At 40.5% G+C, this 26,349-nt stretch overlaps 1 protein-coding gene and 1 long non-coding RNA gene across 5 annotated transcripts in view; both read left to right on the top strand.

Annotated features, from left to right (window-relative positions):
- Window positions 1-26,349, top strand: part of EBF1 (EBF transcription factor 1) — a 397,322-nt gene that overhangs the window by 234,799 nt on the left and 136,174 nt on the right. For all 4 annotated transcript variants that reach the window (XM_035013358.1, XM_035013349.1, XM_035013339.1 and 1 more), the window contains exon 7: window positions 20,073-20,154. In XM_035013358.1, coding sequence (XP_034869249.1) covers window positions 20,073-20,154 — 82 coding nt within the window. The remainder of the gene's footprint in view (window positions 1-20,072; window positions 20,155-26,349) is intronic.
- LOC118016121 lies at window positions 8,913-15,049 on the top strand. The gene is made up of 2 exons (XR_004680761.1): window positions 8,913-14,408; window positions 14,468-15,049. It is a non-coding gene; the product is annotated as an uncharacterized LOC118016121 (long non-coding RNA).

Raw genomic sequence — 26,349 nt, 5'->3', positions numbered from 1 at the left:
ACCTCCTTTCACTTTTATGTATATTCTCTATTCCCCTATTCTGTTTTATTTTAATTAATTAATTAATTAGTATTATTATTTTTGATGTAGTGTTCCATGATTCATTGTTTGCATATAACATCCAGTGCTCCATTCAATACATGCCCTCTTTAATACCCATCACCAGGCTAACCCATCCCCCCACCCACTACCTCTCTAGAACCCTCAGTTTGTTTCTCAGAGTCCATAGTCTCTCATGGTTCATCTCCCCCTCCGATTTCCCCCCTTTCATTTTTCCCTTCCTACTATCTTTTTTTTTTTTTAACATATAATGTGTTATTTGTTTCAGAGGTACAGGTCTGTGATTCATCAGTCTTACACAATTCACAGCGCTCACGATAGCACATATCCTCCCCAGTGTCTATCACCCAGCCACCCCATCCCTCCCACCCCCCACCACTCCAGCAACCCTCAGTTTGTTTCCTGAGATTAAGAATTCCTCATCAGTGAGATCATATGATTCATGTCTTTCTCTGATTGACTTATTTCACTTAGCATAATACCCTCTAGTTCCTTCCATATTGTTGCAAATGGCAAGATTTCGTGGTTTTTTTTTTTTTGATGGCTGCATAATATTCCGTTGTATATATACACCACATCTTCTTTATCCATTCATCTGTTGATGGACATCTTGGCTCTTTCCATAGTTTGGCTATTGTGGACATTGCTGCTATAAACATTGGGGTGCACGTACCCCTTCGGATCACCACATTTGTATCTTTGGGGTAAATATCCAGTAGTGCAATTGCTGGGCCATACGGTAGCTCTATTTTCAACTTTTTGAGGAACCTCCATACTGTTTTCCAGAGTGGCTGCACCAGCTTGCATTCCCACCAACAGTGTAGGAGGGTTCCCCTTTCTCCGCATCCTTGCCAACATCTGTTGTTTCCTGACTTGTTAATTTTAGCCATTCTGACTGGTGTGAGGTGGTATCTCATTGAAGTTTTGATTTGGATTTCCCTGATGCCGAGTGATGTTGAGCATTTTCTCATTGTCTATAGGCCATTTGGATATCTTCTTTGCAGAAATGTCTGTTCATGTCTTCTGCCCATTTCTTGATTGGATTATTTGTTCTTTGGGTGTTGAGTTTGATAAGTTCTTTATAGATTTTGGATACTAGCCCTTTATCTCATATGTCATTTGCAAATATCTTCTCCCATTCTGTCGGTTGTCTTTTGGTTTTGTTGACTGTTTCCGTTGCTGTGCAAAAGCTTTTTATCTTGATGAAGTCCCAATAGTTCATTTTTGTCCTTGCTTCCCTTGCCTTTGGCGATGTTTCTAGGAAGAAGTTGCTGCAGCTGAGGTCGAAGAGGTTGCTGCCTGTGTTCTCCTCTAGGATTTTGATGGACTCCTGTCTCACATTGAGGTCTTTCAACCATTTGGAGTCTATTTTTGTGTGTGGTGTAAGGAAATGGTCCAGTTTCATTCTTCTGCATGTGGCTATCCAGTTTTCCCAACACCATTTGTTGAAGAGACTGTCTTTTTTCCATTGGACATTCTTTCCTGCTTTGTCGAAGATTAGTTGACCATAGAGTTGAGGCTCTCTATTCTGTTCCATTGATCTATGTGTCTGTTTTTGTGACAGTACCATACTGTCTTGATGATGACAGCTTTGTAATAGAGCTTGAAGTCCGGAATTGTGATGCCACCAGCTTTGCTTTTCTTTTTCAACATTCCTCTGGCTATTCGGGGTATTTTCTGGTTCCATCCAAATTTTAGGATTATTTGTTCCATTTTGTTGAAAAAAGTGGATGGTATTTTGATAGGGATTGCATTAAATGTGTAGATTGCTCTAGGTAGCATTGACATCTTCACAATATTTGTTCTTCCAATCCATGAGCATGGAACGTTTTTCCATTTCTTTGTGTCTTCCTCAATTTCTTTCATGAATATTTTATAGTTTTCTGAGTACAGATTCTATGCCTCTTTAGTTAGATTTATTCCTAGGTATCTTATGGTTTGGGGTGCAATTGTAAATGGGCTCAACTCCTTAATTTCTCTTTCATCTTGTTTTTGGTGTATAGAAGTGCAACTGATTTCTGTGCATTGATTTTGTATCCTGTCACTTTATTGAATTCCTGTAGTTCTAGCAGTCTTGGGGTGGAGTCTTTTGGGTTTTCCACATAAAGTATCATATCATCTGCAAAGAGTGAGAGTTTGACTTCTTCTTTGCCGATTCGGATGCCTTTTGTTTCTTTTTGTTGTCTCATTGCTGTGGCTAGGACTTCTAGTACTATGTTGAATAGCAGTGGTGATAGTGGACATCCCTGCCGTGTTCCTAACCTTAGGGGGAAAGCTCTCAGTTTTTCTCCATTGAGAATGATATTCGCTGTGGGTTTTTCATGGATGGCTTTTATGATATTTAGGTATGTACCCTCTATCCCTATCCTCTGAAGAGTTTTGATCAAGAAAGGATGCTGTACTTCGTCAAATGCTTTTTCTGCATCTATTGAGAGGATCATATGGTTCTTGTTCTTTCTTTTATTAATGTATTGTATCATATTGACTGATTTGCGGATGTTGAACCAACCTTGCAGCCCAGGAATAAATCCCACTTGGTCATGGTGAATAATCCTTTTAATGTACTGTTGGATCCTGTTGGCTAGTATTTTGGTGAGTATTTTTGCATCCATGTTCATCAGGGATATTGGTCTGTACTTCTCCTTTTTGATGAGGTCTTTGTCTGATTTGGGGATCAAGGTAATGCTGGTCTCATAAAATGAGTTTGGAAGTTTTCCTTCTATTTCTATTTTTTAGAATAGTTTCAGAAGAATAGGTATTAATTCTTCTTTAAATGTTTGGTAGAATTCCCCTGGGAAACCATCTGGCCCTGGGCTCTTGTTTGTTGGGAGATTTTTGATTACTGCTTCAGTTTCCTTAGTGGTTATGGGTTTGTTCAGGTTTTCTATTTCTTCCTGGTTCAGTTTAGGTAGTTTATACGTCTCTAGGAATGCATCAATTTCTTCCAAATTATCTAATTTGCTGGCATATAGTTGCTCATAATATGTTCTTATAATTGTTTGTATTTCTTTAGTGTTGGTTGTGATACTCTCCTCTTTCATTCATGATTTTGTTGATTTGGGTCATTTCTCTTTTCTTTTTGATAAGTCTGGCCAGGAGTTTATCAATCTTATTAATTCTTTCAAAGAACCAGGTCCTAGTTTCGTTGATCTGTTCTACTGTTCTTTTGGTTTCTATTTCATTGATTTCTGGTTGGATCTTTATTATTTCTCTTCTCCTGCTGGGTTGAGGCTTTATTTGCTGTTCTTTCTCCAGCTCCTTTAGGTGTAGGGTTAGGTTGTGTATTTGAGACCTTTCTTGTTTCTTGAGAAAGGCTTGTATTGCTATATACTTTCCTCTTAGGACTGCCTTTGCTGCATCCCAAAGATTTTGAATAGTTGTGTTTTCATTTTCATTTGTTTACATGAATTTTTTTAATTCTTCTTTAATTTCCTGGTTGACCCATTCATTCTTCAGTAGGATGCTCTTTAGCCTCCATGTATTTGAGTTCTTTCCGACTTTCCTCTTGTGATTGAGTTCTAGTTTCAAAGCATTGTGGTCTGAAAATAGGCAGAGAATGATCCCAATCTTTTGGTACTGGTTGAGACCTGATTTGTGACCTAGGATGTGATCTATTCTGGAGAATGTTCCATGGGCACTAGAGAAGAATGTGTATTCTGTTGCTTTGGGATGGAATGTTCTGAAAATATCTGTGAAGTCTATTTGGTCCAGTGTGTCATTTAAAATCTTTATTTCCTTGTTGATAGTTTGCTTAGATGATTTGTCCATTTCAGTGTGGGGGGGGAGGGGGTTAAAGTCCCCTACTTTTATTGTATTGTTCTTGATGTGTTTCTTTGCTTTTGTTATTAATTGGCTTATATAATTGGTTGTTCCCATGTTAGGGGCATAGATATTTACAATTGTTAGATCTTCTTGTTGGATAGACCTTTTAAGTATGAAATAGTGTCCTTCCTCATCTCTTATTATAGTCTTTGGTTTAAAATCTAATTTTAGATTTTACAGGTCTCTGTGGATAGGTCTGTTGCCAATCTAATGTTTCTACCATTGTAGGTTACAGACCTCTTGTCCCGAGCTGCTTTCAGGATTTTCTTTGTCTCTGAGACTTGTAAGTTTTACTATTAGATGTTGGGGTGTTGACTTATTTTTATTGATTTTGAAGGGGGTTCTCTGTGCCCCGTGGATTTTGATGCTGTTTTCTTCCCCCAATTAAGGAAGTTCTCTGCTATAATTTGCTTCAATATACCTTCTGCCCCCTCTCTCTTTCTTCTTCTTCTGGGATCTCAATTATTCTAATATTGTTTCATCTTATGGTATCACTTATCTCTTGAATTCTGCCCTCGTGATCCAGTAGCTGTTTATCTCTCTTTTTCTCATCTTCTTTATTCTCCACCATTTGGCCTTCTATATCACTAATTCTCTCTTCTGCCACATTTATCCTAGGGTTAGAGCCCCCATTTTTTATTGCACCTCATTAATAGCCTTCTTGATTTTGACTTGGTTAGATTTTAGTTCTTTTATTTCTCCAGAAAGGGTTTCTGTAATATCTTCCATGCTTTTTTCAAGCCCAGCTAGTATCTTTATAATCATCATTCTGAACTCTAGTTCCGACATCTTACTAATGTCCGTATTGATTAGGTCCCTGGCAGTCGGTACTGCCTCCTGTTCTTTTTTTTGAGATGAGTTTTTCCATCTTGTCATTTTGTCCAGAGGATAATAGATGAATGAGAGAACAAAATGCTAACAGGGTAACAATGACCCCAGAAAAATATACACTAAAGAAATCAGAAGAGACCTGAAACTGGGAGAAAAGAAAGGGAAAGAAAGAAAAAAGAAAAGAAAAAGAAAAAAAGGATATGATCAAATATGATCAGGCTGGTGAATAGATCAGTGCCACACACTAGAATTGGGCATATTTTGGTCTGTTAGAAGAAACTGCCTTGCAAAATTTTAAAGAAAGAAAAACTTATATATGTACAAAAATAAGGGTAAATATGATGAAGGATGGAATATGACTGTAAAGATGAAAATTATAAAAGATTTTATAAAAGGAATTGATAAGATAAGAAGTTGGTTGAAAAAAGAAAGAAGAGAAATTAAAAAAAAAAGGGAGAGAATGTGATTAGGCAGGAGACTAAGGCAGGAGACAAAGCCATACGCTAGAGATTTAGGGTGTATTTTGGTCTGTTAGAAGAAACTGTATCCCAAAATTTTAAAGAGAGAACAACTTATATATATATACTAAAAATAAGGTTAACTACAATGAAGGGATAGAATGACTCTAAAAATGAAAAATAAAAGAGATTTTTTAAAAAGGGACTGATAAGATGTTGGTTGAAAAAGGGAAAAAGAAAAATTCAAAAAAAAAGAAAAAGAAAAAAAGAAAATTAAAAAAATGAACTTTGGAAGACTAAAGAATTGGGGGGAAAAAAGCCATGAATTCTATGAGCTGTATTCCCATAGTGCTGGAGTTCTGCCATTCTCATTGATCGGTAAACTTGGTCTTGGGTGGCTGTTCTTGCTGATCTTCTGGGGGAGGGGCCTGTTGCCGTGGTTCCCAAATGTCTTTGCCGCAGGTGGAATTGCCCCGCCCTTGCAGGGTCAGGGCTAAGTAATCTGCTGGGGTTTGCTCTCGGGAGCTTTCCTTCCCTGCAAGCTTTCCCTACAGCTTTGGAGGATGAGAGTGAAAATGGCGGCTTCCCAATCTCCGCCCCGGAGGAGCTGAGAACTCGGGGCCCTGCTCCTCAGTGCACCCCCAGAGAAAAGCAGTCAACCACTCCTGTCTCCCGGGTCTCTGGCCGCACTCCGTGCTCGCCCGGCCTGTGACTGAGCGTTTCTATCTCTGGCACACGACCCGGTGTGGAGTCTCCAAACCCAGCAGATCCCTGCGGTGCGCTCCTGTGCCACTCCTCCCGGGGGAGGAAGGGGAGTCTCCCCAGATCTGCCGCTTGTTGGGTCCCTGCTGGAGGAGCAGTGGCCCTACTGTGCCGCGGATCACAGTTTATGACAACCCCGAGCTGAGAGCCCACGCCTTGGCTCCGTCTCTGCAGCCGGCTTCCCCGCTCTGATACCTGGGAGCTCTGCCACACTCAGGCACCCCTGGTCTTTCTGTGACCCCGAGGGTCCTGAGACTACACTGTCCCAGCGAGGGCTCCAGCCCCCACTTAGCCACTGCAGTGACGTCCCTCAGCAGAGCCGACTTCTAAAAGTTCTGATTTTGTGCTCCGCGGCTCTATCACTTGCCAGAAGCGGCCGATGGAGGCCCCTCCCCGCCATCTATCCTCCCAAATATCGCCTCAGATTCACTTCTCCGCACGTCCTACCTTCCAGAAAGTGGTGGCTTTTCTGTTCAGAGAGTTGCTGCTATTCTTTTCTTTGATCTCCTGTTGAATTCGTAGGTGTTCAGAATGGTTTGATCCCTATCTAGCTGAATTCCTGGGACCAGACGAAATTTCGGTCTCCTACTCCTCCACCATCTTGCTCCTCCTCTTCTTACTATAATTTTTTAAAACTCAAAGATGGACACAGAGAAGTCCCGTCAAGGCCTCACAGACAAATGAGTTGCTGCTACTTTGGTTATTACAGTTTAGAATGAGGGATGCAAACTGGGACCCCTTTTCCAGACTTATTTTGTCTGACCCTTATATCGCCTGGAAGATTGGCAAGTTTCACACTTAGCAATATGTATTTCCAGCTTCTCTTGAAATGGGAGGCTCTGGCAAAACCGTCCTCATGTTCTCCATGGAGTCAGTTGGCTGGAGAATAGCCAAGGCTGTCCATTGTAGACAAGGTATTCACGTATTCACTCTTCCATTCAGACATATTCCTGGTATATATATATATATATATATATATATATATATATAGTTTTTCCTCCTGCTCGTTTTGAGTTGCCTTAAATTCTGTGGTATATCTAAAAAATATTGGTTACAATAGGTATCATTAAAATGGTTTGTAGTTGAATGTCTAAGCTAGCAGTGTATCTTTTAAAAGTTTATCAGTCACAGATTGATGGTACACCTTGTATTTAGCAGATTTCTTTGCATGTTGATAAAATTTCCTAAGTCTTTTTTCTTAAATCCAATTATTGATCCTATAAAATAGTTATAATGAAGCATCACAAAAAACCTCGTTATGTGTTTCAAATGGTGTTAAGTGTTCTCGACAAAATCTTATATCATATGGCATTTATTTTTTAATTGAACTTCAGTGATACTTAGTAGATATTTCAAGCCTTTTGTCTTTTACACAATGGTGCTCTATTAAAAAAATAATAATGTATATTATATATATAAAATAACATATATATACACATATATATGTACACACACACACACACATATATATATATATATTAGTGACTTAGGAGGAGGCCATAGGATGTGGAAGTTGTATAGCCTAATGTTACCAGGGCTTAAAAGATGGAATATTTTTTCTCTTTTCCACACACCTTTTTGGGACCCTCCCTTCTGCTCCTTTTCAGCTTCATCATTGTGTCAACAGCTTCATCTTCACGTTTCCACCTTGTGTGGAGGGTGTTGTCTGATATTAGCTCCCCCTATCTTCTCTCCTCCTCACCTATCCCCGTTCCTGTCCTATGATCTCTATTAGATGGGACAATGGATTATATTCCATTATGGTTTCATCTCTAAGTATAGCGTTTGTAAGCAACCGGCCTTATATCTTTCTGGGTCCAACTCGAGTAGACCAAGACCCAACTGTTTTGTAGCCACTCAGACAAATATCCTGTGACTGGCTTGGATTAGGCCTGATTGGCTTGACTTGGGTCAGATGCCCATTTCTAAAGCAATCACCCAGTTTGGGGAGGTGTTGTTGTGACTAGCCAGACCTGGATGATAAGCACCACTCTTGTCCAGGCTTGGAATGAATTTGTGCTGCTGAAATATAAGGACTCTTGAGTGAGGGGGAGGAAATTTTCCAAAAGGAGAATAGAGGACAGTTATGAAAATAGGGGAAAATGGATTCTGGGCATTCAACTCACAGACTCCTTCACAACCTGTGAAAACTCTGGACCCATTCCACAGAAAAGTGTGTGCAAAAAATTTGGATATGATGTTCAGGTGTTCAGGCATTCAAGAACTCCAATAGATCATCCATGGACTCTAGGTTAAGAATATCTGCACTAGAAAATTTCTAAGGTCTCATCCCATTCTAGTGTTCTTTGTTTTATGATGTTTTTGACCAATTTTCATGATAAAAGCTTCTTTGAAATTTCGTTTCCAGTGTTTCTGATTTAAGCTATTAAAGAGTGACACATGGTAGGGAGGGCAAGAGGGTATGACCTGTGACTACAAAGCACCCCCAGAAAGACTAAATTGTGTCATTGTTCATCTACGATATTGCTTTAGTTTCATTTTCCATCAGCATCCTTATGATATCATGATAAATAGTGCTTAATAAAGTGTCAGACTCTATTTTGCATTATGATTTTAAAATGATAAATTTCTTCTTTTATTTTTATGGACTAGAACATGCAGACTTATTGGATCATTATACTATAAACTGGAATAATTTGGAGCTCATGAGATTATTGTCTGTGCTCTGTGGGCATTATGCTCACTGGTCATTTTTATTTGAAGACTGATCCTGAGCTTTAAATCCAAATTAAGGAGTCACTTGTTTTTGTCTGAACTCAGCTTGTGTGATGTGTTGGAATGCAGTGATTTTTTTTTCCATGAAAGCCATTGCTCAAATTAAATTTATTATCCCCAGTGGTGTGTGAGCCCAGAGGATGGGAGGCAGCACATGATGATGTGAGATTGGGACCAGGGGAGGTGTGTCCAGAAAAGTGAGCAGACAAGTGGAGTGGATTTTTGAAAGGGTGCTGATGATTTCAGCAGGTTTCAAAAAGAATTTTCATCTTTAGCAAGACTATGCTTTTTCTCTTGGGACACAGCTTTTCAGCTGATGGCTTTTTTGTTTCTGTTTTTTATCTTTTTGGTAGAAAAGTGAGCTTGTTTCTTTTCTTTGAAGCAAAAATTGGTCAAATATCAGCTTACTCTGGCAACCAGAAACTCCTTTCTTTTCTGTGGCTTGTGCTAGGGATGAGGCAGGATGGGGGAGGAAATTTATCTTTTCTTTTTACTCAGAGGTGATTTAACATGTTTTTGTGCTCAGTTTCAGTGACACATGATTAGATGTTTATCCCTTCTCTTTAGTTCACTATTTCTGATGTATAACACCATTGCATTTATTACATGGTATTGACATTACTGTTGATTTTTTAAAAAATAAAGTAGGTATTAATTCTCAAGGTCCAGTGTACATGAAAATTATTTGAATACCTTATCCCCTAACTTACTCCCACCAGGCAAGTTTCCCAGATAATTCTGATGTCGGTGACCTAGGAAGTATACTTTGGTGAGCTTCCATAAGGGCAGGAACAAAGTTGTCTCTGTGCTTGTGCTTAATGCCTAGTAGGTACTTAGTAAATACTTACTGAATGAAAGATGGACTGAATGAATAAATGGATGACTTAAGGAAATAGGCTGAACCAAGAAATAGCAAACCATCAGCTTTAACCACTGGATTTCAACAAAGTCATCAGAAGGGTATGTAGAATTTTAGAGGAGATCCATTTCATATTATTAGTTACATGTCCTTTTTCCCTTTGGGTTATGCTTAAATGTTTTAAGAACAATGGCAAGTTTAACTTAGAGATAATATTTTAAACTTTGATGTTGAGAATTTTTTTAAGTAGGAAATTGAGGACATCAGTGGTGTGGAATCTGCCCAGTTGATAGTCTTTTATGAATTATGCATATGTGAAACTAATAAATGATCTACATTTTACAAAGGGTGAGATGGATAGCTCTTAACTATTCTCATTTGAATTAACTGGCAATCTAGAGCATAGAGACTTTGGCAAAGACACTCATCATTTTTAGTTCTTAATTTATCCATCACAGTATGGGGGCAACATCCCCTAGGTTCTATGCTGAATGATACTTACTTCACTTTTTACAACCAGAAAATTGTTTATTTTTTTAAAGGAATCCTATTTATAGAAAATTCAGAAAATGTAGGAAAAAATTGAAAGAAGAAAGAATCTTTTTGCTATAATTCAAAGTTACTGCCATTAATATTTGTAATCAATTGAAGTCAGATATTCATTTTCTGTTTTCTATATACAGCCATACTAGGTGCTGTGGGGAACAGAATGTCACTCTAAAGGGGTCTGCAGTGTCATGGAGAGTCACATGATTACTTAAGTAACTGGAGTACAAGATGTGAAGACCAGTTGTGACAAGAGCTGAAACAGAACACAGGAGGAAGTGGTTAATTCTAGCTGGGGTATTTGGGAAGGTTTCATGGGTTCAGGGCATGTAAGCGGCACCTGGAAGTATAAGTAGAATTATGGGAAGCTGAGATGTTCTGGAAGTAGGGAAGGCATTTCAGACCCAGATATACAGCCTATGGTGAAGGCAAGAAGGAAACTTTATGTTCAGGGCACAGGATGTACCTTAATGTGATTGAAGCAAAGAATGTTGGCAGGTGAGGGGGGCCAGTGTGTCTGAAAAGGTAGAATCTTGCCATCCATAGGAACTTTGAAAGATTCATGGGTATTCAGCTTTTCTTGGCAAATGCTCGAATACTCTATCATCCTCAGAGTCAAAAAGTTTTCCTGGAAGTTTGATTTTAGGGTTTTTCTCCTGTTTTATTTTTCTTTTGGAGGAAAACTTGAACCAAATAATTGTGATATCAATACAATTGGTATTAAAGGAGAATTGGTACACATTAGGCTCTTGAGGAATATTTGTTGGTTGACTAAATGAATGACACTGAATGTTCGTACTTTATGGCCTCTTGAAGAAAGAGCTGAGCATCCAGAAAAATCTCACATGTTTCAGTTACTATGAATTTGAACTTTTTGATCTCTCTCTGACATCTTTCACCTCCACAGGGGACACTAATATTGAAACCTTTTGAGGATTTAAAAGGAAAAAGTGAAATTCTAACATGAGATTCTAAATGAATCTGCTTTAAAACTTTAAACACGTAGGTGTTAAACAGAGGGGTATCACAAGCCTTTGATTTTCAACCTGTGGCTTTCTGTCTGTGAAAAAGACATTCAAAGATAGTGACTTATGGGGCTGGTATCTACATAATGTATAAATAAACCCTTGAAATGATTTTCATTGACTCCTCCCAAGAGACCCAGATTATATTGGTTTTGCTTTAGCCATCATTCTCCCAATTTGGTTTGGCCCTATTACCAGATCCACCCACTGACTAGGCTTTCGTTATAGTTCAAATGCGTTCAAAATAGGCAAGAGTGGTCATAGGCAAAATTGAAACATTAAAATTTATAATTGGGAATATTCTAGTGACAATACCAGACATTTTTATGCTGACTTTATCTTTAATTTTGAATGAATCTGGAAATGATACTAAGAGTATAGTCAGATATGGTCAATGATCTGTACTGCTTTAATGTAATATGTATAAATACAAAGGACTGTAGTTTAATGGATGTGGGCTTTGAAGCCAAACTACATACATTCAAATCCAAGCTCTACCACTTATTAGATAGGAAATCTTGGGCAAATTACCTAAGTATTTTATCTCGGTATCTCAGGATCATTGAGATGAGAATAGAGTTAGTACTTTATAGGGTTGTTGTGAATTAATACATGTAAAGCACTCAGAACAGGGACTCCACGTTGTATATTCATGTGTTTGCTATAATAACAACTAAGTCGAGGCATTGAGACTCCTCCTATCTCACTTTTTATGCTTGGCTTTTCAGAGTGCATCATTATTATTAAAGCAATATTGTTACTTGCATTTGCCTCTTTTCCAGACTGGAGGAGGAATTGTACTAGTGACCCAGAGTTCCAACATCTGATGCCTGTCTCAAATCCTGTCCCCTAGTCTGCAGGAGTTCTGTGCTGGGTGATTCCTTGCTGATCATGTTCCTTGTAATGAAAACCGTTTAAGACGAATATGTCCTTAGCCTGTCCCCAGCCCTGAGAAGGACAAACATACATTTGAGCCTGTTCTCTGCCTCATTCCTGCTGCAGATTGGTCTATTAGGATGACTCCAAATGTCTGCCAAGGGCCAGTGTTTGTACCTTAATGCATTTTTCGCAAGAAACTCTTGGCACTTGAGTAATCTTTATAAAAGCGTATCCCTGAAGATGAACGCCTTCTCTGCAACACACCAGTTTACAACTCCTTGGATGTGTCATAATTTCTCACTTCATTTCCAGTCAAACCTTGCAGCAGTAGGTATTAAGCTGCCGCACCCGTCCCTGTGTCATTTCTAAAGAATTGCAATTTATTCTTTCCGTATTGGCCATTGGTTATTTGTCCCCCTCTTTCCCTTCTCACTATCCTGATGCTTTTTCCTAGCTTTCAGATTTGACTTCCAGCATGAGGAGACCCATTTGCAGTGAATCCTTTTTCTTAAAGCTATTTTTAAATTCTTTCGTCTGCTGCTATTCTATCCCAACACCTTTTTTTCTTTTTGTAAAATCTTGCCCCTAATTATGTCCTTCCATCAGGGCCAAACTCTGAGGTAACAAATACTTTACAAGTTGATCATGTTCATCCTTTCAGACTGAGAACACTTTCCAGAAATGCCCAAGATCTGAGGGATCTTGGCCAGGGGAGAAAGTAAACTCCTTGAAGTCAGTGGCCAGTAATACGGGCAGCCACATGCTCTCCCCCTGGGATCCCCAAGATAGTGCCACAACTTGGTGCCATTCCACCTTCCACTGTGGGGGAGAGAAGAGAATTTGCTTCGTCTGCAAAGAATCCCCTCCGTCATCTTATTTCTCTCTTTCTTCCTTCCTTGCCTCAGAACTGCAGGGGTTTAGGTCAAGGCAGATCCTCTCCTAATAATGCATTTTAATATCAGAAAAGGAAAGGAGGTCAGCCCGGTGGTGAGCCACCTTTGTCCTTATACAGGTTTGGCCTCCTCAGCCCGCCCTTGTGGCATCCTTGGGATTTTGGCAGACTTATGGGTATCATATTTTCACATGGATGAACTGTACTCTACAACTTATTCTGTGTACCAGGAACCCAAAAGTGTTGACTTTGAAAATAGAGTTTTTTCTTTCTAGCTGTTTTGGCTCCCTGTTTTCAAGAGAGATCTATTTTTCATGGCTGTGGCCATGGGACTCTTGTTTACCTCTCCACGGGGGATGACCATGGGGTAGTGATGGTGTTTCTGAAACAGCCCCTGGCAGCATGAGAGGTCTGGGTAGCAATAGCTGCTTTCTGGTTAAATATTTTCAATTTGGGAGAATACATGTACTCCTGGAAAGTCTTCCTTGGTTATATCTGGGCGGTAGGTTTGGTCATGAAGGCAGGCAGTTCTATGCTGTGTTGTCAAAGCAAAGATGATGGGGCAGTCTATGGAAAGGACTTCTCCAAAGAGGCCCTTTGATTTGTGAGGCATTTCCCTCTCTACCCTCCAGTTAGTGTGCGTGGGAGCAGCTTGAACTTCACACAGAAGGGACCCCACGGTTGTTTCCACACAGCTGTTTCCTGTGTTGGGGCAGAGTGAACCTCCATGTCCTGAATATCTTTGGGAAAGATCATCCGCCACATAACCATCTGTGGACATAAGTCAGAAAAACTTTTGGGGAGCCTTAAGGCTGCAAATGGGGGTTTTATGTCTTGGTTTAGGTGTGCCTTGATGCTTTTCTTTTCCAGCCTAGACATTATGACAGCAGCTGAAAACATCCAAATGTGATTTTTTCAGAATTTGGGTGGGGAAGGTAAAAACTCAACCTGCTCGCCCTAGATCTATATTGCAGTGCTTTGTATAATATTTAATTATGTACAAGCTGTTGCCTAATGGTTGGTTTTACTGTGTGCACACTTCAGTTCTGACTAGCTGGAGTCCTCCATGATTTAAGCTGCTACCTCTCTCCTTTATGTGTCTTGGCCTTTGGGTAAAGCTGCTCTAGTCATTATTGTCTCTCCTTGGTTTCTTCTTTTTTCTTTTTGTAGGTCATTCAATGAAACCTATAGTTCTTGTCAGTTACATAGGTCTTTGCTTTTTTTCTTAACTTTCACATTCCAAGAGAAAATAATCCTTTTTGTATCTGAAAATCTGAACATTCTTAGTGCTAGGTAGTGAGCAGTTGCCAGAAATAAATAATGATGAAAATAATGATCCCTTTTTCTATGCTGGGTACTATTTAAACATTTCACATCTGTTATTTAATTCTCAATGACCCTCTAAAGTAAATTCTGTTAATTTCCCCATTTTACAGATGAGAAATTTGAGGCACAGAGAAGTTAAGTAATTTGTCTAAAGTCACAAAATTCAACAGCCAAGTTAGGATTATGACACAGTGGTGCTGGAGAGAAGTATTGTTATTCCCATGTTTTAATAAGGCCACTGAGGTTCAGGGAACTGCAGAAATTTACCCAGTTTATCTTATCTCCAACCCAAGCTCTTGCCCAGCATTCTCTATTGCCATCTTTATTGTAGAATGTTCTCATTTCTACTGCTTGGAGGTCCCGGATTCTGTTTAGTTGAACAGATTTACTGAAAAACAGCTGGGTTCTGTATCCTGTTTCATGTGCTGGGTATACAGAGATAATTTTTACTTGTTGTTACTTTACATCCTCATAAAGATGGGTCAGGTTTTGTTGGCTAAATCAATGATTTTTCTTTTTGGGGGAGCCTAGACGTATCTTTGGTATCCAGTATTGTGCTAGTTAAATGGAAGGATACTCAATATACTGACTATCTATTGGTTGGTAAAATGTGATACAAGTAAACCATTGAATAAACAGTTTTGTTCTACAAATGTGTGTGTTCAGTTCAGTTAATGTTCAATGATGGGCTAATGTCCTACATTAGCCTGATTGATGAACCTAGACACAACTTTCAATGGGATGTCACTTTTAGTTTTATGACTGTCTCTTTCCTAATTGAGGTAGGAGACTAAAAGTTTCAATAGCTCACATGTTGAGCCCTTATTGGGTTGACTTTTGGAAACCTACATTTTTCTTGAAAAAAATCATACAACTAGAAGTCAGGGCATGTGGATTGTAGTTCTGGCTATCATAACTGTTATAACTGTGTGGCTATTATCATGTCTCCTGATATCTCAATTTTCTCATATGCATGGTGAAAAAGTTATACTAAGTGATGGTTCAGATCACTTATAAAGTCCTGTAATTCATGGAAAAAAACTTATACCGTAAGGACTCTTTTGACCAATATAGGGTATGAGTTTAGTTTTGACTGTAGATAAATATCTTAATTTTGTTGAGTCTTAGTTTTCTTGCCTTTTAAATAGGTTGATAATTCCTGGCATGCCTAATTTATAGGACTTCCATGAACGTTTAGTGAGATACTAGAGATAGAAGTGCTTTGATTCATGTAATACACTGTATGAACAGAAGATGATATTATTCATATTGAGAGTTAACAGAAAGGTGTTGGGTTTCTTGCCCCACGCCTTCCACCCCCCAAAAAGACTGGAGTTTGGTTCTGGTTGGGCTGTTTCCTGGAGTTTCTGGAACTCCTTGGAACTTTATAGGGTCAATAGGGGCTTTGTCCTGCCTCCAGTCCGTTTCCCACGGTTGGGAGAAGGCTGCCACACTCTTTTTCCTGACAACACTTTATCAAACACACCCGCCACACAAAATGTGGTAATTCATGAGACAAAAGTGAGGTTTTGAGTTACAATAACCTCCGCTTTGTTAAAACCCCCCTCGGAATCTGAGATCCTCTCCATAGGCCAGCAGGCATGCATGTGTCCCCCGTTTACAAATGCCTAAAAAACAGCCCGATAAATCATCCCCAAAATGTGTGTGCCACGTCTAACTCTGTCTCTCAGTGGGGATATTTTTAACTCCTACTTCTAACTCCTCTCAGTTCCTTTAAGGAAGTGTGATCTGAAAGGGTCAGGCATTTGGCATCTACTGAGGGGAAACTTTGAAAGAATTCCTGAGGCTCCCCCTGGGGTAAGGCTGGCTTTCCCCAAAAGAACGGGTCCTTCAGAGCGTCTTTGCCACATAAGGGCTTCTGTGAGGCCCCAGGCACCCGTGGATGCCGTCTCTTCCCAGCGACAGATGGTCAAGGCTTCAATTTCAGCAAGCAATCCACTGTCGAGAGGGCGGGCAGGAGATTCTGCCAGCATGCCAAGTGACAGGGCAGCTTAGGGTAACAGGGATCTGGTGTGTGCCCAGCATAGCTTTTGTGCTAACGATGGGCTGGTGACAGGCACCTCGCCCCTGCTCATCGTTAAGGCAGAAGATGCCCTACTCCCTTGATTCTGTTTCTCTCTGGCAGAGCTAGCGTCCTGTTTGCTTGTCTTTCCATTTTGGCACCAGATGGCTCCGCTCATGGTGGCTAGCAGTTGTCTGACTTGAAGATGCCAGAGGGTGTGCTGACAGCTCCTTCTAACACAACCTGAATCTGCCTGTCGGGTCGGGGCTCGAATGCCTTAAACACACACCGGCGGCAATATTATCAACCCTGGGGAACCGGGGGTGGGGGCCACTGGAGGGAGAATGGCCATGACGTCTCCCTCCACGATATTTACGCTGCTGGTATGGAAATCATAATGCCGATAATTATTCTTATTTGTACGGTTACTCTTATTTACACTTACTAGTGTAAATGCTGTTGTGGTACAATGACTCCCGATGGTACAGTTGGGACTAACATCAGTATTGCACTACTTCTATTATTACTAAAACTGTAGCATAATGGTTAAAAGCACAGGCTGTGGCCAAATTTGAGTTCTAGACTCAGAGTTACTAACCTTTGGGCAAGTTTTTTAAGTTCTCTGAGCCTCAGTTTCTTCATCCATAAAATGGGCTTACTACCAGAGGTTACTTAGGGGGGTTAAATGGGGAAGATGCATTTGAAGTTCTTAGCACTGTGCTGAGCACTGGTTAAGCACGTAACACCGGGGGAGCCATTATTACTCCTGCCACCATCTCCAAGCTTACCAGGTACCAGGTGTTCTCGCAGCTCGTGTTTGCGATTGACCTACAAGGTAGGGACTGTCACTAGAAGTTTATAGAGAAGTGGTGCTGAGAAGTTCAGCTACTTATCCAAAATCACACAAGCGGTACCTGCCCAAGTTGGGATATGAACCCCATTCTGGATATTTCTAAAGGCTTTTCCTTCATACCACACTGATTCTTACTGTCATTTTAGTGGCAATGAGTCCTCTCCCAGGGCTTGGTGTGGTTTTTAAAAATGCCCTTCCAACTAGCTGTGCTTGAAAGAAGCAGCCAGTTTTCACATTTTAGGTGTCTTTGGCTTGAACCCCAGTAAGATGACAGACTCACTGCCCTTGAGTTTCACCACCTTAACTTCTGAAAGTCATGTGTGATCACAGGGCCATCCAGCCCTGGCCTTCTGAGAGCTCAGAGGAAAGGACTCCTCCCTCAACCTCTTTCCCTTCCCAAGTCTACCTTTTTGAAAGGGGACATGAGTCAGGACCAGCTGATGGCCCCAGGGAAGGACAGTGCTGTTCTTCCTACTGGGGAAGGGGTGCCAGACCAGATTCCATTTTACAAATTTGGGCTTCAGCGGTGTTCCATGAGTCATTTACCTTGTACGAAAGGTTGATAAACTTTGGCCTCTGTGGAGAGAACCTGGAAGTAAGGGCAAATGATTTTCCAGAGGCCTGCTTTTATTGATGAGCAGTTGAATGGTGCATGATGTTGAAAGAGTCATTTTAGGAAAATGTTTACATCTTATTTTTTTAAGGATTTTATTTGAGAGAGAGAGAGAGGGTGAGAGAGCATGAGCAGGGGCAGACAGAGAGAGTGAGAGAGAGCATGAGCAGGGGCAGAGAGAGAGTGAGAGAAAGCATGAGCAGGGGAAGACAGAGAGGGACAAGTAGACTTCCCACTGAGCAGGGCGTCTGACGCGGAGCTCGATCCCAGGACCCCGAGATCATGACCTGGGCCGAAGGCAGACGCTTAACGACTGAGCCACCCAGGTGCCCCAAGATGTTTACATTTTAAAATGTTCTTTTGGTTGACAAAGTTACTGTCTCTCTTCAGAATTACTCCCACACTACATTCTCCTCTTTACAGGGACCAGAGAGGAGAGAGATTCTTCTGGGATCTCTCTCAGTTCAGTATTCAGAAACCGGTTAAACTCAGTGCAACTTTGTACTGTGTTCTCATTTCTGAAGACCCCTGTATTATTTGCTCAATAGACTTTGTGCTCAGAGCTAAATTCAGACTGAGGCATCACGGCGTGATAGTTCTTCACAGGTTATATGTATCGAGGTGGGAGTTTTATACTCCAGTGCAGGCTTGAATGGGAGAAAGGTGAAGAAAAGAAAGTCCCTACAAGAATTTAACTGCCCAGGGCGCCTGGGTGGCTCAGTTGGTTAAGCGACTGCCTTAGGCTCAGGTCATGATCCTGGAGTCCCGGGATCGAGTCCTGCATTGGGCTCCCTGCTTGGCAGGGAGTCTGCTTCTCCCTCTGACCCTCCCCCCTCTCATGCTCTCTCTATCTCATTCTCTCTCTCAAATAAATAAATAAAATCTTAAAAAAAAAAAAAGAATTTAACTGCCCAGCATTTTAATACATTCTGATATTTTTGGAAAATATGCGGGCCTGATAGCTATAGGCCTACAAGTAAAAGGGAATGGAGAACTCAGGGTGGTTTTTATTCATTTATTTTTAAATTTTATTTATTTATTTGAGAGTGAGAGAGAGAGAGAAAGCAAGAGAGAGCATGAATAGGGGGAGAGGCAGATGGAGAGGGAGAGGCAGAATTCCCCGCTGAGCAGGGAGCCCGATGTGGGGCTCGATCCCAGGACCCTGGGACCATGACCTGAGCTGAAGGCAGATGCTTAACCGACTGAGCCATTCAGGCGTCCCTCAGGGTGGTTTTTAAAATGCTTCTTTCCCCAAACATGGGCCAGTGGAGAACAAGCAGATTGCCAATATGAATGTCCTAATAGCACACCTTTGATACCTGCTGTTTTCCTGTGATGGACTTTAACAACTACAACATAAGAAATAATTCAGGGGGCGCCTGGGCGGCTCAGTTGGTTAAGAGTGCGTCTTTTGGTTTCAGCTCAGGTCATGATCTCAGGGTCCTGAGATTGAGCCCTGCACGTGACTCCATGCTCAGCGGGGAGTCTGCTTGAGATTCTCTCTCCCTTTGCCCCTCCCCCCAACCTGTGAGTTCGCGTGTGAGCTCTCTCTCTCACTCAAAATAAATAAATAAATCTTAAAAAAAAGAAATAACTCAGAAAGTTATAAGGTGGCCCTCTAATTTATCATCCATGATGGGATACTTTTGAGAATTAAAGTGGGTACTCTTAATACTTCCACTAATACAGCTGGTGTAAACTGGGATTGTTCCTGGCAAATTGGGACTTTTGGTCACCCTAGCAAGTAAAACCCATGGATCTCACTCTAGAACCAATTCAGGGACCAAGGTGGCAGTGAGGTTCTTATTCAATCACAAATAGCTTTTGTCTACAGTAGGCAGCGTAAGAAAAACATACAGGAAATATTTGAGAAGTCAAAGGACTTCAGTCAGTATGTGAATCTTATCTACTTCTTGTGGGTACTACTAATTAAGGTATTTTATTTGGAGATACTAAAATAAAAAAGTGTTTACCATCTCCTTATATTCATCCAGCATGCATTTTGCTGGTTCATCATCTGTGAATTTATGGGACTTAAATTACATATTGTTGGGAACCATGAGTAATTCTCAGGCAATTATACCCAATTGGAGCCTACCTTAAATTATGGTGAAGACCTTCCCTCTGAGTAAAAATACTTCCTTGGGGGCTTAATTCTTTTGTGAGATCTGTTGGCAGCACTGAGAGTGTTTCCTTCATAGAGAAAGTCCAGCTCAAATGCAAAACAAAGGCTAAAGCTTTAAATAACATATCGGCTCTAACACCTTCCTAGGTATTTCAGAAAATACGTGGAGAATAGAATGCACAACCCAGACACGACTTACTACTTTTTTTTCCTTTCTGTGTCAGGACTGAAATGCTAACCGTGATGATTTGTTTCTTTGCAGGTTCTTCTTGAAATTTTTCCTCAAATGTAACCAAAATTGCCTAAAGAATGCAGGAAACCCACGTGACATGCGGAGATTCCAGGTGGGTTTGTCTTGTCTTTCTTAAATCTCAATAATGACATGAATATCAAGAGAGGGTAAAAAAGTCTTAGGCAGAAGAAGATAACAGAGTCTAGTTATTTCCCCAGAGGTGAGGAGCAGGTGAAGATCCCGGTCCCCCAGGTCTCTGCACTCTAGGAGTTGTTTTTATTAGGGAAGAGCCAGGACTGAACCACCTGTCATCACTGGTTGAGGCAGTGATGTCCTTTGAGCCTAGTCTGGTTTCCTGAATAGACTCACAGGCTTAAACCACTGTAGGTTAAGTAAAGTACATAGAAATAATGGATCCTTCCTAAAGTTTTACAAGTAGAAAACTGTCAAATAAGAGCTTTGTTCTGTTTTAGAATTATGTCCTCTTCTTCCTTCCTTTCTCTCTGTTCTCCTCTTCCAATTTTGGAAATTGTCAGTAATAATTGTCTATTAAAAATGGACCCCTGATGCAGTAGGACACATCTAGAGAGTGATGCGGGTGACACTCAGTTCTGTGTCAGCAATATCCTTGTACAGCATGTGTGAAGGTCCTCAAGCAGTCAAATCTGCCACCATTCAAAGCATGAGGGGTGTGTTTACTTCGTATAATTACACATTTACTGGTGGAAGAAGATATGAAAGCGAAGTGTTAATTTCGAAGACAAAATGGTAGTCAGGTTGTAGGAAAGGTCAGTAAGTTCTAGATACTGGTGCTTCTCAAACTCTAAAGTGTCAAGAACTCCCTGGGGATCTTGTTAAACTGCTAACTGAGGTCTCAGGTGGGCCTGAAACTCTACATTTTTAACAAGCTCCCAAATGATGCCAATGCCACAGACCACACTTTGAAGAGCAAAGTTTTAGACTTGTGTTGCCTTCCATTTCATTTTACGGCTAACTCATTTGCATGGTCAACATTAGTTTTCCTATCAGAGTAATGATACATATATTTGCCCATATGGTCTTTCAGTGAAAACAGCATGGTGTTTAAAGTATACTCTTAGGTATAGTTAGTCAGCTTTAAGTATAGATTGAAATGTATGATCTCTGAGGGGATCTTGAAAAGTTTTAGCTGCATATTCTCTGATAAGGGAAAGGGATGGGATGATTCTGAACACTGATTCTTAGATGTCAAGATCTCTTTGTCTCCAAGATGATATTTTTTTGAGAGGTGAGACTTACTGGTCTCACGGAAGAACAAATTCAGTAGAAAGAAGACATTCTCTCTCAAGATCCTGAAGTATTTTTGTAAGATCATTTTGGCCTTGCCACCTTTTGTTCTGACAGAGATGAGTAATGAGAATCCCTGGATTCCTAGTTTCCTGGAAAATGTTTCTCCTGGCTAGCTGCTGACCCCAAGTTGGAAGACTTGGCTACTCTCCTTCCCACACAGGATTTTTTTGTGTGTTGAGATGGAGTTGGCTTTGCTGGTAAACAACACATGTGATGCCACTAAGTTGCTCAGTGTCCTGCAACATGAGGTTGGGTTTCATTATAAACTGTTTTGCACTTGCTTTGGCCTTAAGATGAGCCGTATATCTCCCTTAACCAAGCTTGGGTTAGGAATAAGGCATATCCAGGCATGAACCAATTCATGTGTAATAAACATGTCTAATAGACATTGTCATGCCTTATGAATATCAGGATCAGCTTTGCTGTGCTTCTCAGGGCAGTAGAGTTAGAGGTGGACTTTGGTGACATGGGGAACCTAAGAGAGTATTTGTATAAGACTTCTGGGGCCTTGTTTTTCCCTCAAAGGACCTGCTAATGAAATGTCTGAAAGCCTTAAATTATAGAAATGTAGCTCTTATAGGAGATGAAAAACCAACTCATTCTGTCATGTTTGATAGTATCTAGAAAGCTTTATTTTTACAGATAAAATAGTTATTCTTCATTTAGTAGAAGGGCTACCTAGACGAGGGGGCATGAATTGAATTTCTGGAAAGCCTCAGTTTCCTCAGCTCTAAAACTGAGTAAACATTATGATTCTGCTTGTTTTCTAACATACAAATGACACATTTTGTATGCGTAACTAATTTGCTTTTGGAGAAAGTACTTGTGATACACTGAAACTGGGTCATTATTTCAATACAGGGTTTCTCATCCTAGGCACAAGTGACATTTTAGACTAGATAATCCTTTGTTGTGTATGGGAGGGTGGATTTGTCCTACACACTGTAGGACGTTTAACAGATCATCACTGGCTTGTACCCATAGAGGCCAGGAGAGAAACTCCCCCAGGCCCTAGCCTAGTCATCACAACCCAAAATGTCTCCAGACGTATGTAATGTTCCCTGGTTGGGGTGGGGATGCAAAATTGCCCATATTTGAGAGGCATTGGTCCAGTCTTATACCCAATGACTTCTGACAGCCTCTTCCTGGTGACAGTGGCATGAGAACGTAGGCATGTCATTTCTATTAGGCATGAGAACTGCCTAACCCAAGGTCCATACTGTCCTTCAAATACATGTGCTCTTCCCTGTGAGTCTCCACCCATCCTAAAGTAAGTAGACTTCTCTAAATAGGGGCAGCAACCTTGGCCACTACAGAGTTAATTTTTGAGTTGAAGAAGAGCTCTTTCCATAAGCAAGGACAAATTCCTTATTGCATCTCAGATTTAACCTGCTTTGTCCCCATCACGCCCTCATTACTTCCTGGGAGAGGATAGAGGGAAGCTATGGCAGAATGAACATTGACTCATTTTGTTTTGTATCTAAGTATGCTTACACATTTAATTAATTATCATTTTCCCACAATTAGCACATGGTCTTATGCATGTAAGCATGTGGATGTTTATGCAATTGGAGAATGGATGAATTGCCTCAATAGAGTTAAAGTAACACCTCACATATCCCTACCAAACTCTATGTTTTCCCCAGTCTTGTTTCTTTCATGACTATTATGTCCTCCTATATTTCTGTGCATCATTTCATGCTGGTAGCCATCCCATCCTTCTTGAACTCATCTTTTTCTTGGATTCCACAACAACATTCACTTCAGCCTTCTTGAAGGGATGCTACTTATTTGCTCTCCTGTATATATTGCCATTCCTTAAGTTTTCTTTTGAGATCCAGATATTTTCTCACTTTGTAGGGCTCTCTTGAGTATCTTTTCCATTCTCAGCATCTTAACCACTGTTTGGGCACTCAGAACTCTTGAGTCAGGTTCCCTGAGACTTGACATCCAGATCCAGACCTAGCTGTCCAGCTGCCTATTGGAAACTTCCAGGAACTTCAACTCAGTGAACTCCAACGTCCATTGTCACCATCTTTCTTTTCTTTTCTTTTTTTGTGCTTCCACCACAAGCTGGCTTTTCTTCCTGTGTTCCCTATCTTGGTTTATTTCTAATTACATTAAGTGCTGGGGAGATGACTGTTTGTATCTGTGTCTACATTCAGTGTGTTCCATATATGTGTGTATAAATATATGTGCCCATATGTGTACCTTGACATACATCTATGGACATCGACCATGATGATGATAATGATAAAGCTAACACTTACTAGGTACTTATTATGTGAGAAGTATCATGCTAAGGATTTTACATGAGCTATCATTTCATCTTCACAATGTCTCTGTTAAGAAGGTACAAATATTATATTTGTAAAATATAATTTTACACCTGAGGAACTGAGGCTTAGAGGAGTTAAACAATTTGCTCAAAGTCACACACCTACTAGGTAGTGAAGAGACAGTGATTCAACCCAACCATCTGACTCAGATGTTATCTAATGTGGAACAGTAAAGAAGCTGTCCAGAATCTGTAGGGAGACACTTTTGCAGAGAAAATAAGGAGGTCTTTCAACATCTGAGAGCCAGAGTGGCTACCCATGAACCCCAGGAGAGCCAAGGAGTGGTGTTTGCCCTATAACAAGCCTAAAGCTACTGTCTGCATAAAGAATATTGGAATGCACCAAAGTTCATCAGGCAGAGAGTGGAGTTGTGTGGAAGAAGAAGAACATAAGCATTGTTTCTGAACATAGCTAAAGTGTTGGTCAGTTTGTACTTGTATGAACCTTGGAAAAAGAAGCTATTACTCAGAAGGGGGTTTTAGTTTTCCTTAACATATGGAGGTTCGGGCCACTTCTCCAGAGCAAGAAAGACCCATCACCTAGATGGAGCATGAGTAAAGTGGCCCCTGACATCTCAGAGAACTCTGTAAAGAAACCATACTGAAGTTCCCAAATCTTAGGACTCGCCCAAGAGGGTGAAGATTAGTCTTCCCTGAGCTACCCTGTCTGACGGCGATGTGTCATAGAGACGTTGGTTGAAGGTTGCCTGTGAAGAAGACATGTAATTTCCATCATTTCTCCCATAGTACACCATTAGGAAGTAGGTTTCATGTTGCTGTTGCCTTTAAGGAGGAATGAGAAAGTGTCTTTTTGGCATGAGTAAACTCTGGTCTACCCTTAACATCTCAATGTGGCTTTTCTCAGTTATATTGAAAACCTAAGACCTAGAGTCATCTGATCGAAAACGTGCTCCCCTGACTATTAAGTGGGCTCTCTCCAACAATCGTGGCTGCTACCTTTCTCTCATCTCATTTTGTATGCTCACCAGGCCAGCCTGATCTTCATACAGCCACGCCAGAGCGGGTCTCCTCTGAACAGCAATCAGGGGCCTGTGTAGGTGACTGAGGAGGACATAAGAAGGGTTGTTGATCTCTTGACATGTAAAGATATTCTGTCAAGCAAACTCAGCCTCACAGCGGCTGAGCTTCTGGTGTGTAAACAGAGACTACTTAATTACACAGGTCATGTCAATTAGTGTGACCTTAGTGTTTTCAAGAAATTAATCACTTTCCGCAGAGCTCGGCTGTGTTCATACTTTAAGGCATTATGGAATAAACCTTGTAGAAAATCTGGTACAATCTTTTTTTTCCTCCTCCTTCTTAATTTACAATGGATGCTTTCTTTTGGAATCCCCAGGCTGTGGCTAGGGTAACAAACTTGCTCAAATACAACAGTGGATACAGGCTTCATTCAGTTCTGGTGGGTTTGAGGAAGTGGGGAGGAAAAGAGAAGGTGGGGGTAAGCTAGGATGGAAACAGCTCATGACAGGGAGAAATTCACTGTGACTAAATGAGCCTGTTTCTTCATCTTGACACTAAAAAGATGCTAATGTCAAAGGACTGTGTTAAAACCATGTCATGGGTCTGGTTTTTAACTGACAGGAGCTAGACAATTCCAGGTTAAGATTTAAATCCTTATCAATAGCTTTCCTTGTTGAGGCTGGCTGAATGAGGATGGTGAGGGAAGGAACAAGAATTAGGTACAAGCTGTCATCAAAGTAGATGCCATAGTACCTAGAGACTGTGAGGTAACGTATAAATTTCCAAATTCATTTTATCTCTCCACAAAATTTTTCCATAGGCTACAAATTTATATTCATGTATAAATGTTGGGTGCATGACTATAGATGAATATAAATTTAAGATCTATTCCTTCCTTCATGCATGCATGCACTCAGTAGTATTTATTGATCTGGCAAGTGGTGAATATAGTTATGAACAAGAAAGACAGGGTGTTTGTCCTAATGAAGCTCATATTCTAGTTGGGGGTCTATTTGTTAGGATAATACTAGCTGCTGTAATAAATAGAACAAAGAATATAATGGCTCACACACAACAGGTCATTTCTTGTTCACATAATGGTACAATGCAGGTGTTCTTGGTAGATGAACAGGTCTTGTACATAAAGTGATTTGGGGACCAGGGCTCCTTTCGTTTTGTGTCTCTACTAGCCCCTAGAACCTTGTTCTCTGCCCATCCAATTGAAAGGTAAAGAGTACATGAAGGGGGCCCATGGACTTCTTAAAAACCTGGTTTTAGAAATGACTCCTGTCAAATCTGCCCATATTCTAGAATGAGCCAGAAGTCTGTCACATGGCCATATATAACCACAGAGCAACCTGCAAATGTCTACTTGTCCAGCCCGAGAAGAGAAAATGGATATGTGGGTAATAGGTACCATCAGCTGCTACAATGTGTACAAATTAGTAATTACAAGTCATCAAAATTTTTCATTATTGCTATAAAGAATATTGATAATATGAGAGAGAATACATGTGGGATGGGGGAATAGGAACCTGATTTAAAGTGGGTAACCAGGAAAAACTTCTGAGGAGGTGATATTTAAGCTGAGAAGAGCCAGAAGAATTTTCTGAGCGGAGAGAACAGCAGGCTCCAAATTCATGCTTATCTCATGTTTAT

Source organism: Mirounga leonina, unplaced genomic scaffold (assembly GCF_011800145.1).
Source record: "Mirounga leonina isolate KUSES-001 unplaced genomic scaffold, KU_Mleo_1.0 Mir_104, whole genome shotgun sequence".
NCBI classification, from domain to species: Eukaryota; Metazoa; Chordata; class Mammalia; order Carnivora; family Phocidae; genus Mirounga; species Mirounga leonina.
The sequence above is the reverse complement of the archived record's forward strand: the minus strand, read 5'-3'. Positions and strand labels throughout refer to the sequence as shown.